We start from the raw sequence: 11,930 nt of genomic DNA on the forward strand, positions 1-11,930 counted from the left end.
GGAAAGTTTAAAAGAAAAATAGGATTATTTTATAATTTCTTAATTTTAAAAAAATAAAAATAAAAACAAGAGTTACATTTTCTTATATTTTTTCTTTTCTTTTTAATCTATATTTTAAAGCTTTTGAGAATGATTGGTGTAAATAAAATAAAATTATCAGATCAAAATACTTCTATTTATTGTTGTCCTAGTGCATGCTAGTGATATTATGAAACTATCTTAACTTCTTCTTTTAAAGCATTTGTGAATGTTCCTTATGTCTGAAAATTTATGTTTTAATTTTGTATGAGTGTCTTATAAGCAAAGTTAAAAAAAAAAAAAAATCATAATGATTTTGATTCATGTATTTATAGTCTTTACCTCTAAAACTTTATGCTTTATTTTGTATAATTATCTATTATGTAGATAATGAATTTTATGTAAATCATGTTTTTTGAAATGCATTTTACATTTCTGGCTTTATTTTTATATATTTAATTATCTTTGTGTAAAAGAAAATTTTCATACTAAAAATACTTATTTAAAAAAAAATCTGAGACCAAAAGTACCTCTATTCCAACATGAAATTGTTTTTATTAAAGTGTCTTAACTTCTTCATTTAAAGGTTTTTTCCAATACTCCTTATGTCTAAAAAAAATTAGGCTTTATTTTTGTATAATAATTGTTCTCCTTTAACATGGGAGGGTCTTATAACAAAGCTATTGGATAAATTTAGGTAAAAATTTTATATTTTTTTCTATTATAATTTTGTAATTAAGAAAACAAAATAAAAGTTATTTTCTCTCTATTTATTATTATTATTATTAAAACAAACTTAAATGAAAAAATCATTATTCATGCAAACCTTTGTCTTTAAATATTAAATTTGAGAAAAAATTTAAACATGATCCCATTAAACATGATTTTGATATATTTAAAAAAAATATAAATCTAAAATATAATTTTCATTATTATTTAAATATATATCTTATTTTATTAATATAAAATTGATATTAACATTTCAATACTTTGAAATTATTTATTGAAACATACCAAACATAAAAAGCTCCTTAACCCGCAAGCTTGGATGCACATCGTAATAAGTACGGTGCGGGAGTTTATTCAAAAGAAGTGAAGAACGGCTGTGCAGTGCGCACCAACTGTCATTAGTAGAGGAACAAGTTGCAAATTACTTATAGTAATGGGTCCGGATTATGGCTCGACAGCGCCCGATGATACTAAACGCGTCAGCCATCGCAATATTTTGACTACCACAGGCGCTATGGTTCAAATGTATTTCTCGCGAATTCTTACGCGATTTTCTTCCCACCACAATCTGGCTTGCATTTCATTGAACTTCTCGCGGCTGATTGCAATATGATAATCACAATCAAATTAGAATGTAAATAAACTCAAAATCTTAAGACAGAGGAGCGCGATGAAAATTGAAGAAACCAATGAAGTGAAAAGAATAAATAAAAGGATTAAAGGCACAGGTACCTGAATTTGAGGCGCTTGATTTTCTTTGAGCCGGTAAGGGAACATTGAATGACAACGTAGACGCCAAGTGCATATTCTTCAACCCACTCTTGTTCTTGTTCACCCGATTTGTCTCTACTCTTCAAGTCGTCGGACCGGTCCGCATCGCTAGAAGAACTTGTTATTGATGTGTACAAAGATCTTCGAAGAAGACTCCCGTCTTTTATCGGTGGCTCAACCAGAATGCCAGCTCGGGAAAACTCTTCCTTCTTCAGATCTTTCTGTAAATGATGATATTATTATTAAATAGTCATAATATGAGTTCGCCATACAAGCTGGATCAGCCAAACTGGTAATATTCATTATTTAATTTTAATAATACTTAATGTGAGCTACCTCCTCCTGATCTGACTTTGGTAGAGTGGGAACCGCAGGAGACTCAACTTTGTGGTGGGCGTGGACATTGTAAAGCGTCATAATTTTATCGTAATTTTCCGCCCACCAATGCTGTGCTTGCCCTTCGCTGAAGAACTCGCGGCTGAAAGGACGAAATTTAGTTTTAGAAGTCGTTAAAGAATGAAAAAGTCTTTCAGGAAATGGAATATTTTCTAGAGATCAAAGCACAGCATCCATCCAAATCTATAGAGTGCAGCTGGGACACTACACATAACAATGCTGCATTTACGATGACGAATTTTGATTTAAAAATACGTAAAATGATTGCAAGTCAGTCAGAAAATTACTGAAGTAAATCCGAATGTTTGAAATTTCTGATAAAACAAAAAAAAAAAAGTCCCATGCGAACTAAAATAGTAGAGACAAAAGAACAGGTAAAATTTTCTGTTCGACGAACTTAGAACCGGAAATTAAGGAATCTAGGGGTGGGGGGAGTCGGAGCTTGAAGCCTTTAATACCGATTCTTCCACGTGAATAACTTCAAATTAAAGCAAAATATGCTTGAATTTACGAAAAGCTCCATGCGAACTAAAAGAAAAGACACAAAAATGCTTGAATTTATGAAAAGCCCCATCCGAGCTAAAATAAGAGACACAAAAATGCTTGAATTTATGAAAGGTCCCATGCAAACTAAAAGACAGAAAACAACAGGTAAAGTTTTATGATGGACAAACTTATAACCGCAAATTAAATAATCTAGTGGGAAAAGTTGGAGCTTTAAGGATTTATTGCTGATTCTTCCATGTGAATTACTTCAAATTAAAGCGAAATATGCTTGAATTTATGAATGAGAGATACGAAAGTGATTTCATTACCTGAATCTGATCCGCTTAAGTTCATTTACTCCTTCCCTGAGAGAAACTAGAGTGATGAGAACGCCTGGTTCGACCTGTGATATCGTTTCTTTGGATTCCTCTTCTTCGATCATTGTTTCGACAGGCCCCGACGATGTATGCAGCATTGGCTTGCCGTTTTTTGAGGTATTGGGGCGCATATCGCCGAGAACATGACGCTGACACGAAGTGCTCACAAGGCTCCACGCCGGTGTGGAAGTGGAACTTCCTCCATTCGGCTTTCCGCTTTCGGATTCTGCTTCTGATTGTATGCATCTTTGCAGCTGTCCTTCGCGGCTAAGGTTGGATACAGTGTTAGGCCTATGTGCTCTGGATAACTTTAACGCCATATCCTGTATCTATAAATGGTAAGTTGTTGTATAGCTATCACTTAAAATTAATAGAACTTAGCGGTAAAAGCAATATTCGAGGAACATCTTATCGTTTGAAAAAGAAACAAAAAATTAAATTATTGTCTGTAACGTTAAAAAGAAATCAGAACTCGATGGCCTTACAGTACATTCCTTTGAATGTGTACAAGCAGGACTGACAGAAGGAAAACTTGGCACTAATTTACAGGAAAGGCTAATAAGAATGCGTAGGAAACTACCGATCTATCCTGTAACTTATACCAGTAATTAAATTGATTTCTGGATAAAATTATACAAAGATACTTTAAACTTTAAACCTGAGCAGTAATATTCCTTATGGCCTCTGTGGAGGCAGGTGATATTTGAGTGCCGGAACCATCCTCGTCTGCGACAACCGATGAGTCATCATTTAACGACTTCGAACACGTGATGCACGACAGCATGATTCGGATCACGGGAGAAGCAGTCTTTCTAAATGATCAGCCACTGCTTCAAATGAATTTTCCTTCAACATTTACTATAAAAGGCACTCGGAACAAATATTTTCGCCCAATATCTCTGCGAAACACCAAAGAAAAGTGAAAACAGCAAATCATTCACTGGGAGCACTGAAACGCCAAGACAATACAGTCGCCTTCCCTAGAACCTCACCAAAAATTACTGTACTGCGCATTTGACTGAAACGATCGCCGTAAAGGATTTCACCGCTTTTCATGCGACAAAATATTTCAGACAACATTCAAACAGCAAAAATTGACGATCTTCTTAACCAGAATGAAATTCATCTTAAAGAATGTAAAGAAACATGAATTTACCTCAGAATGACATCAAATTCGGGCCGCAAAATCCTACCTCGACTCCTTTTTCCCGACGCTGAAGATCCTTCTCCTGGGAGACCTTTAAGCTCTTCTGATCCGACCACTCTGTATGGACGGTCCCGCTCATGTGCTTCCCACAACAGAAAAAGATAAAAAAAATCGTTTCTCGAATTTAATAATAAATATAAATTGCTCCCTGCCGCCGCAGTGGTGGGCTCTGTCCAAAAGCTGGCAAGTTCGATTATTAAAGTGTTCGTTGGAATATTAACGTTAGCGTTGCCTCATAGAGGTGAAAAAGAAGAGGGGTCAATGAAACAGGAGAGGAAATGTTCATAATATGAAAACTGGGGATCACAATGATTACGTGCCTTAAATTTTATTTAGAAGTTCGTTCAATTGTGGCACCACTTCTCCACAATTATTACTTTGAGGATTCGGGCGATGATAACTATTCCATCTTCTCTTTTGGACTCTCACATCATTCTAGGTGGCAATTTAGAATTTTAATTTGCAGTCGTTTTCTACGTTCGGTAAAAATAAAGTGGGTCTGATGCATGTGGATAAGGTATTTGTGAATACAATTCATTGCTGTCCTCCTTGTGGCCACCACAGTGTCAGCAACTTACACCTCTTTAAAAGCACTTTCTTTTTTCCATCAATTTCATATGCTATTAACAGAGATGTGATATCGATCAATTATCTTTAATTACGTTTTTGTTTAACTATTTTTAGGAATTCTGGTGTTTTCAAGATGTTAGAGTTGCATTAGTAAGTTTATCAATGTCATTTGATTTAATTACATAATTTTAATCGTTTCAAAATGAATGCAAATTCCGGAGAGTGTTTAGAGTTTAGCATTTGGTATAGGTTATGAGGCATTAAATGTGATTTACAAAAGTTAATATTGAGTTTAAATTTAAATTATTGATAAATTAGTTGATTAAATAATTACTTTAAGTGTTGTGAAATTTTAATGTCTTATACCAATAAGATTAATTAGAAACTTTAAGGGTCTTATAACAATAAGATCACATGAGTAAGGTTTTTAAGAAATTTATGTCAAATATGTATCACTAGATAATAACAAAAAATCTAAAGAAATTCTTATAGAGATCAATTTCATTAAATATGATAATTTTTGCTCTTTGGGTGATTGTTTTGTAAAGATTTGATTAAGGTTTGGGTTAAGGAAGGCTAGAAACATTTTCATGAATATTGTATTAATACCAAAAGCCTCAAATATAGGGCATTTTCCTATCTTCCTTTCTTAAGAAGGACATGTTGTCATCATTATTTTTAAACCCATGTTTGTAAACAAAAACCCTCTCTAGGATTTCATATTGAGTGGAGGGGTTTTATTATTACTAGATTGCTTAGTTACCATATATTGGCTATGTTCCTTGGACCGCTTAAGTAGTTCTTATATTCTCTTTGGAGTTGAAATTTTATGCATGTGAGTGATTTATTTGTAATGATTCTTCTATACTTTTCAACTCTAAAACCCCAAAAATGTTTTCATAAAATTTAAACTATCAATGAATTTTAAGGGGATTGTCCCCATTTGAGTAGGGGGATTTTAAGGGGATTATCCTCATTTGAGAAGTGGGGTAAAATGATGAAACAATCCATGAGATATCTTAAGTTTCCTAAAACTTAATTTGACAATGACATTTGTCACCATACATTGATAGCACTAGCTAAACCTCTCCAATTATCTATGAGAAAGGTCATTTACACTACTATAGTGCACTACTCCAACATCATCTTTAGTGTAACCACTCAATGTGTCCTCCCCACCAAAAAAAAGAAAAAAAGAAATAAAAAAATATTATATTTGACACTACACACAATGCACTAGGGGACATTGCTACATGCATTGTATTTGTGTTGTTACATCCATTTCCACATCATCTTTTTTGAAATATTCCCTTGGCGACATCATCATAGTGACAAAATGATAGTTGTTCAGAGACTTTCCACATCACAAATTCCCAAAACAATCTATGTTTACAATCAAATTTGCACTGTTCTTGCATTGAAGGTGTGTTTTTTTGTGACTCAGTAGTGTTGTTTCACATAATTTCTACATTGATATTGTATACATGGGTGTTATAGTTGCATTATAGTGGTTTTGTAGAAGTATTGAAATTCATAACTCTTGTGTTATATTGCATCATCATAGCATTGTGTAAGTGTCATGATGACATTGTACTAATGTCAAAATGCTTACCTTTTTTGTCTTGTGAGTAACATATTTGTGTCATATCACATTAAACATGTTTCATACTCAACCAAATTATGTCATCTTAGCATCAAAGATGCCACTTCTTACCATAAAAAATGCATAATGTTAGTGTAAAAAATGTAATGAAAGCTTTAATAATTATTTAATTAAATTTTTATTTTTATTAATTATTTAAAAATTATTGTAATTTTTAATTTTTAATATTATTTAATTATTATTATAATTATAACATTTAATAATATAGTCTTAATTACTATTTTTATAATATTTACATGTTAATAAGATTGGATTCATATATTTTACTAAGTAGTAATCAAGAGAGAAAAAATCATATGTATCTAAATGTAATTATGAAAGTTTAAATCAAATTGTAGAAAAATCATGTAATTGTTTCTCCATGTAAATAGTTTTATGCTACCACCCCGAGGAAAACACTTATGTTTCATCCATCATTTTTGTTTGTGTAGTGAGTGAGAAGGTGAAGTGTGGATTGGTAGAAGTGTGTGGGGTCTCCACTATCTCAACCCATGACATAACACTTACATTCATGAGATATTAAAAAAAACCTATAATTTCACTAGATATTGATAAATTCCTACCAAAATCCTTTTTTTTGAAAGCCCCTCCTAATTTTTATTTCCAATATAAAACATTATTTTTACTATATATCATTCGAGAAGAAATTTCAATTTTATATAAAATTTCATATGAATGTGTACATATATAAGAAAATGAAATTAATTTGACAATAGAAATTGAATGAATTATTGTTAATTCCTTTTTCATACTTTGAACCCTTCTCCTCCCCGTTGCATAAAAACATAATAAAACATGAGCTCATTAAAGAAGTATTTTCTAGCATTTAAAGATGTAATAAAAAGCATGTATGTAAAAAAGTTGTCAATATTGTTTAATCCATTTAGATCACTCTTATCATCATCGGTTTGGAAGAATATAATATATTTCAATTAATGAATAAATAATTTCAATTATACGTAAGTTAAAAAGTAAATACATCGCTAATAATTAATTACCGAAGGTATGGGTTAGAAAATCCCATACTTAGACTAAATTAGCCATTCATGTTGGTCATTTTTTGTTTTATTACTTATTAGTTACTTGCACATTACTCATTTTTTCTAGTATTTCATATGGAAAAGTTGCGGTGACTAACATTTTTAGTCATCTAGTCAATACTTTCTCATTTTCTACTAGTGTTTCATTATTAGTAAAGTCTCTGAGAATATTTGCATATCTTTTTCATGTTTCTTCATTTCCTTTTCCAATGGCTTTGTACTAGACTCTCCCTTGGAGATCTTATGATATTGGATGTAGTCAAGAATTGTCTTGATGAAAGGTGATGTTTGACAACTAAGAATATCATATAAGATTTTAGTACTCTTTCCAAACTTCAAGCTTTGATTCAACTGAACAATTTCTTTCTCTAGTTCCTTTCTTAAGGAAATGAATTTTTCTTCTAGCTTTGCACATTTTTCTTCCTTGTTTTTAGTTGATTTCTCATCACTTCTTTTATCCTCTTTTCTTCCTCTAGTTGTGTCTTCAAGATGGTAATTGTTGATTCATCAAGATTATGGTCCTTCTTCTCATATTTATGTAATAGCTTCCTCTACATTTTAATCTTCCTTCTAAGCCTATTTATTTCTTCTAGGTCACTCACAAGTTCTCTTCCAAATTTACTTCCACATCAATGTCTTCTTTTTCTTAATTTGTTTTCTCTTTATGGTTGCCTTCATTTACTTCATCAATAGTCTTTCTATCCATGACTATGAAGATGAATTCATCTTTGTCAATGCTAGAAGCATATCCATCACTCTCTTTTGAAGTTCTACTATCTTATCTAAAGTAAAATCTTTCCTTCTAGAAATATTTTCCTCTTTTATGTATATCATTTTTGCTTCTATTTTATGCTTTTCATCGTCATTGTCTTCCCATTTTGCATATGGTAATTTAACAACAAAATATTATACTCTACCACAACTAAAACAATTGAATGGTAGCTTACCTTTGTATTTGTTAGATTATATTTTCAACTTTATCGCTTCTTCTGCATTTGATTCATAAGTAGAATAATCACATGTTTTATGCCCTTTTTTCCTTTTTAATATCGTGATGCTTGTTTCCTTAAATATTGAGTTTTCTTTTTATGTTCTCATTTCATATACAGTGAGGATTGCATACAACTCATCCATATTCATATTGTCTAGATCCTTCATTTCTTCAATTGTTGAGACCTTTGCATCAAATAATAGGGGGAGTTATTTCATCACATTTTGCACAACCATTGTTTCTTTAACCTCCTCACCAAGTCCACTAATGTTGTTGACAATTTCATCCACACAAAGGAAATAGGATGTAATATTTTCTTCATATTTCATCTTTAAACTTGAAAATTGTCTTCTATGAGTTGAAGCTTTTCCTTCTTCACCTTGTCATCTCCTTCATAACCACTTTGAAGTTTGTCCCAAATATCTTTTATAGACTCACAATGCATTGTTTTGACAAATTATGGTTCTAATAGGCCACATAGGATGTCATTCAAGGATTTAGCATTATTTACAAAACCCTTCAGACCACCTTTAATCATATGGAGGAGCTGGTGGAGTTGTATAACCATCCATTATAGATTTACAAATATCAAAGCCAAGAGACATTAAATAATTCCTCTTCCTTATCCTCCAAAATGCATAGTTTGTTCCATTGAATAATGGAGCTCTATTTGTGAACGATACTTCAATACTAGCCATGTGTGATTCTGAGAGTTTCCTTGTAGTGGTTATTCTGATTATAGAGGAACTTACTCTGAAAGCAATTGTTGAATTCACACTTATATTGAGAGTGGGGTGAATTAGTATAAGAAAATTTTTACTTATTTAAACATTCATGAGTCATAAGAAAACAATATCATATGCAAAACATGGAACACAAGATATAAATAAAAACTTATTTATAATACTTATTTGTTGGAACCAACCTAATGGAGACATAAATCCCCACTTCTACAAATATCCTTAGTGTTATGAAACCAGCTCACAAAAAGATAGAAAAGATAGATCAACGCCTTATAATTCAGCCTCTTCGAGGGAGCAACCTCCTTTATATTACAGAAATGAATAGTTCTTCGATGATACAAATGACAAGACTTCCTTTCTATATATAGGAGTCTAAGGGGTCATAATATAATCAAAGCCGACATAACAATAATAATGTAAGGGCACAATAATAACAATAGTGGGCTTCTATGGGGCACAATAATAACAATATGGGGACTACATGGGCACAACAATATAATAAGGGGGTTGTACTAATAACAATAAGGGGTTACACTAGTAGTATAGGGACCTAACACTTAGACACTAACCTAATTCACTAAGTTTGCTTGCTACTTCTCCCTTCACTATGTTTACTAGCTACTTCTACCTTTACCTAGTCTTCTTGTTGCATTTTCCTTCAACAAGTTTGCTTCTTGCAAAACTTGTCTTTGGCCTCTTTCGCAAACCGAACTTGTGCAACATCTCAAGTATCCATTTTTTACAAACTTGACTCTGAAACTTTTATTGAGGCACTTTTGTATGTCTTCTTGGATCTCTGAAAATTTCACCATATAAAAATTCCCAAAAAATGTTATAGAAAAAATTCAAAGCTAACATGTTTGAAACCAATTTCAAAATCATTTAGAAACCCTACCTTCCATGAGGCATATCTCCAAAAGTATAGTGAACCAAAGTCTAATTTTTATCTAAGATATTTCTATATGTCTCTAAAAGTTTCACAATCTAAAACACCTTTGAAAATAAGTTATATTGAATATGTAAAAATGACCTATTTGTTTTAAAAAAACTAACTTCCAGAAGGAATATCTGTAAAATTATAGAGAACTAAAGTATGTAATTTTTACCATGGATGCCGAGAGATCTTTCCTTATATCCTCCATATTTTACAATATGAAACATCTCAAAAGAAAAGTTATAGAAAAAATTCCAAGCCGACCTGTTTAAAGTAGATTTCAAAAACATTCAAGAACCACACTGGATGGTTCAAAATGCATTGACAAAACTCTGATGATGTGATTTTTACCCGAAACTTTCTTACTTTTCATAATATGGATCACAGAAACCTAAATTCAACCTTGACATCCTTAGAGCATATTTATGAAAGTATAGAGAACAAATTCCTGAAACTTTTACCACATGTACACAAAGATATCATCTCTATATCCTTAAATTTTCATAATCTGAAACATTTTAGAAGAAAAGTTATAGCAAAAATTTCAGAATGACATATTCAAAGCACTTTAAAAGCATTGAAGAATCCAAAATTCCTCAAAGCATATATCTAAAAGTACAATGAAATAATGTATAAACTTTTTAGCACATGTACAAAAAATTATCATCTCTATCTCCTTAAAGTTTAACATCTTAAACACCCCAGAATAAAAGTTATAGCAAAAATACCAGGATGACTCGATCACTCCACAAATGATATTTCTAGTCCACATTTAAAATCCCAAGAGTATTTAACAACTTCTTTTGGATACTTCATTTCTCTTCTTGCTTGGATTACCTTTAAATACACTCATATATTATTGATTTATAGTGTTTCTATGTTTACTTATAGGGCCAACTTGTAAAAGTACATGGTTAATCTTTCATATCTCCTCATTCATATGGATTTAAAGGGAGTTTCATATACCGTAGAAAAGGTGTCCGAATAAGTTATTCAACCGTATATTTTATGCTTCCATTTGAGCTATATATTTAGCGTAAAAAAACCTTTAATTATAGGATATCTAAACTAGCCATAAAAAACTCAAATACAATATTTCTAACAATATCCATATTGCAATATTTATCTTGGATATTGTAATCTCCACATATCTTTAACATCAATTACAAAAATATTTATAACAATAATCTCACCACCATATTCACATATTAATTATTTTAAGTGTCACTTAATGAAAGCTTCTAGGAAGAGCTTGAAATATTTATAACAATAATCTCACCACCATATTCACATATTAATTATTTTAAGTGTCACTTAATGAAAGCTTCTAGGAAGAGCTTGAAAAATGTAATGAGATATGTTTCATGGTCATTTTCTATCACTCTCAATATGAGAAATGTCATGGCATTGAATACCTCTATTTCTTGTGTTCAATTTCCATGTTCACTACAATGACATTCCATTTTTAATCCTTGCTTTTCTTTTGGCTTTGAAAAACATTAAAATAAATATTAAAAGGTTATTTGTATAAATTGTAATGGCATTGCAAACTTATATGAATAATAACTATGATTATGTGGCTTGGTAATAAATTTGAACAGAGAATAATAGATATCTATTAAACCCTATGAAATGAGGTTGCGTCTCTTTCTTCATGTTCACAAATTTCATCACTCTAAATGTATTTAATATGTTGGATCATCAATATTTTATTACATATACAATACACTATGTTATGATCATGGTTATCACTAATTTTGTTTATTTAAGCATATTCAACATTGACTCCTTGACCACTTAGGATGTAATTCATGGAATCTCCATTGTTTCAATAAATACTTAAAGGTAACAAAAAAATATAATTCATAGTAAAATTTAATCTCAAAACACTCTATCTATTATTTATAAATTTGGTTTTTCTTTATTTCATGTAGAAATGTGTTAATGAATTTTTAGGATAAAAATTCTGGTTAAGCTTATTGAAATTTTCTAACTCGTGTGCTCT

At 31.2% G+C, this 11,930-nt stretch overlaps 1 protein-coding gene across 1 annotated transcript; it reads right to left on the reverse strand.

Annotated features, from left to right (window-relative positions):
* Positions 1-1,045: 1,045 nt before the first annotated feature.
* Positions 1,046-4,037, reverse strand: LOC149220246 (protein Brevis radix-like 1). The gene is made up of 6 exons (XM_089382765.1): positions 3,934-4,037; positions 3,436-3,676; positions 2,730-3,100; positions 1,855-1,996; positions 1,480-1,739; positions 1,046-1,345 (listed from the first exon to the last, which is right to left on the reverse strand). The coding sequence occupies exons 2-6, from the start codon at positions 3,559-3,561 to the stop codon at positions 1,267-1,269; spliced, it is 978 nt and encodes a 325-aa protein (XP_089238891.1). The 5' UTR covers positions 3,562-3,676; positions 3,934-4,037; the 3' UTR covers positions 1,046-1,266.
* Between the last annotated feature and the right edge of the window lie 7,893 nt (positions 4,038-11,930).

The sequence above is a fragment of the Pinus tabuliformis genome, chromosome Q (assembly GCF_031772625.1).
Source record: "Pinus tabuliformis cultivar Carrire ecotype Pingquan chromosome Q, CPIR1, whole genome shotgun sequence".
NCBI classification, from domain to species: Eukaryota; Viridiplantae; Streptophyta; class Pinopsida; order Pinales; family Pinaceae; genus Pinus; species Pinus tabuliformis.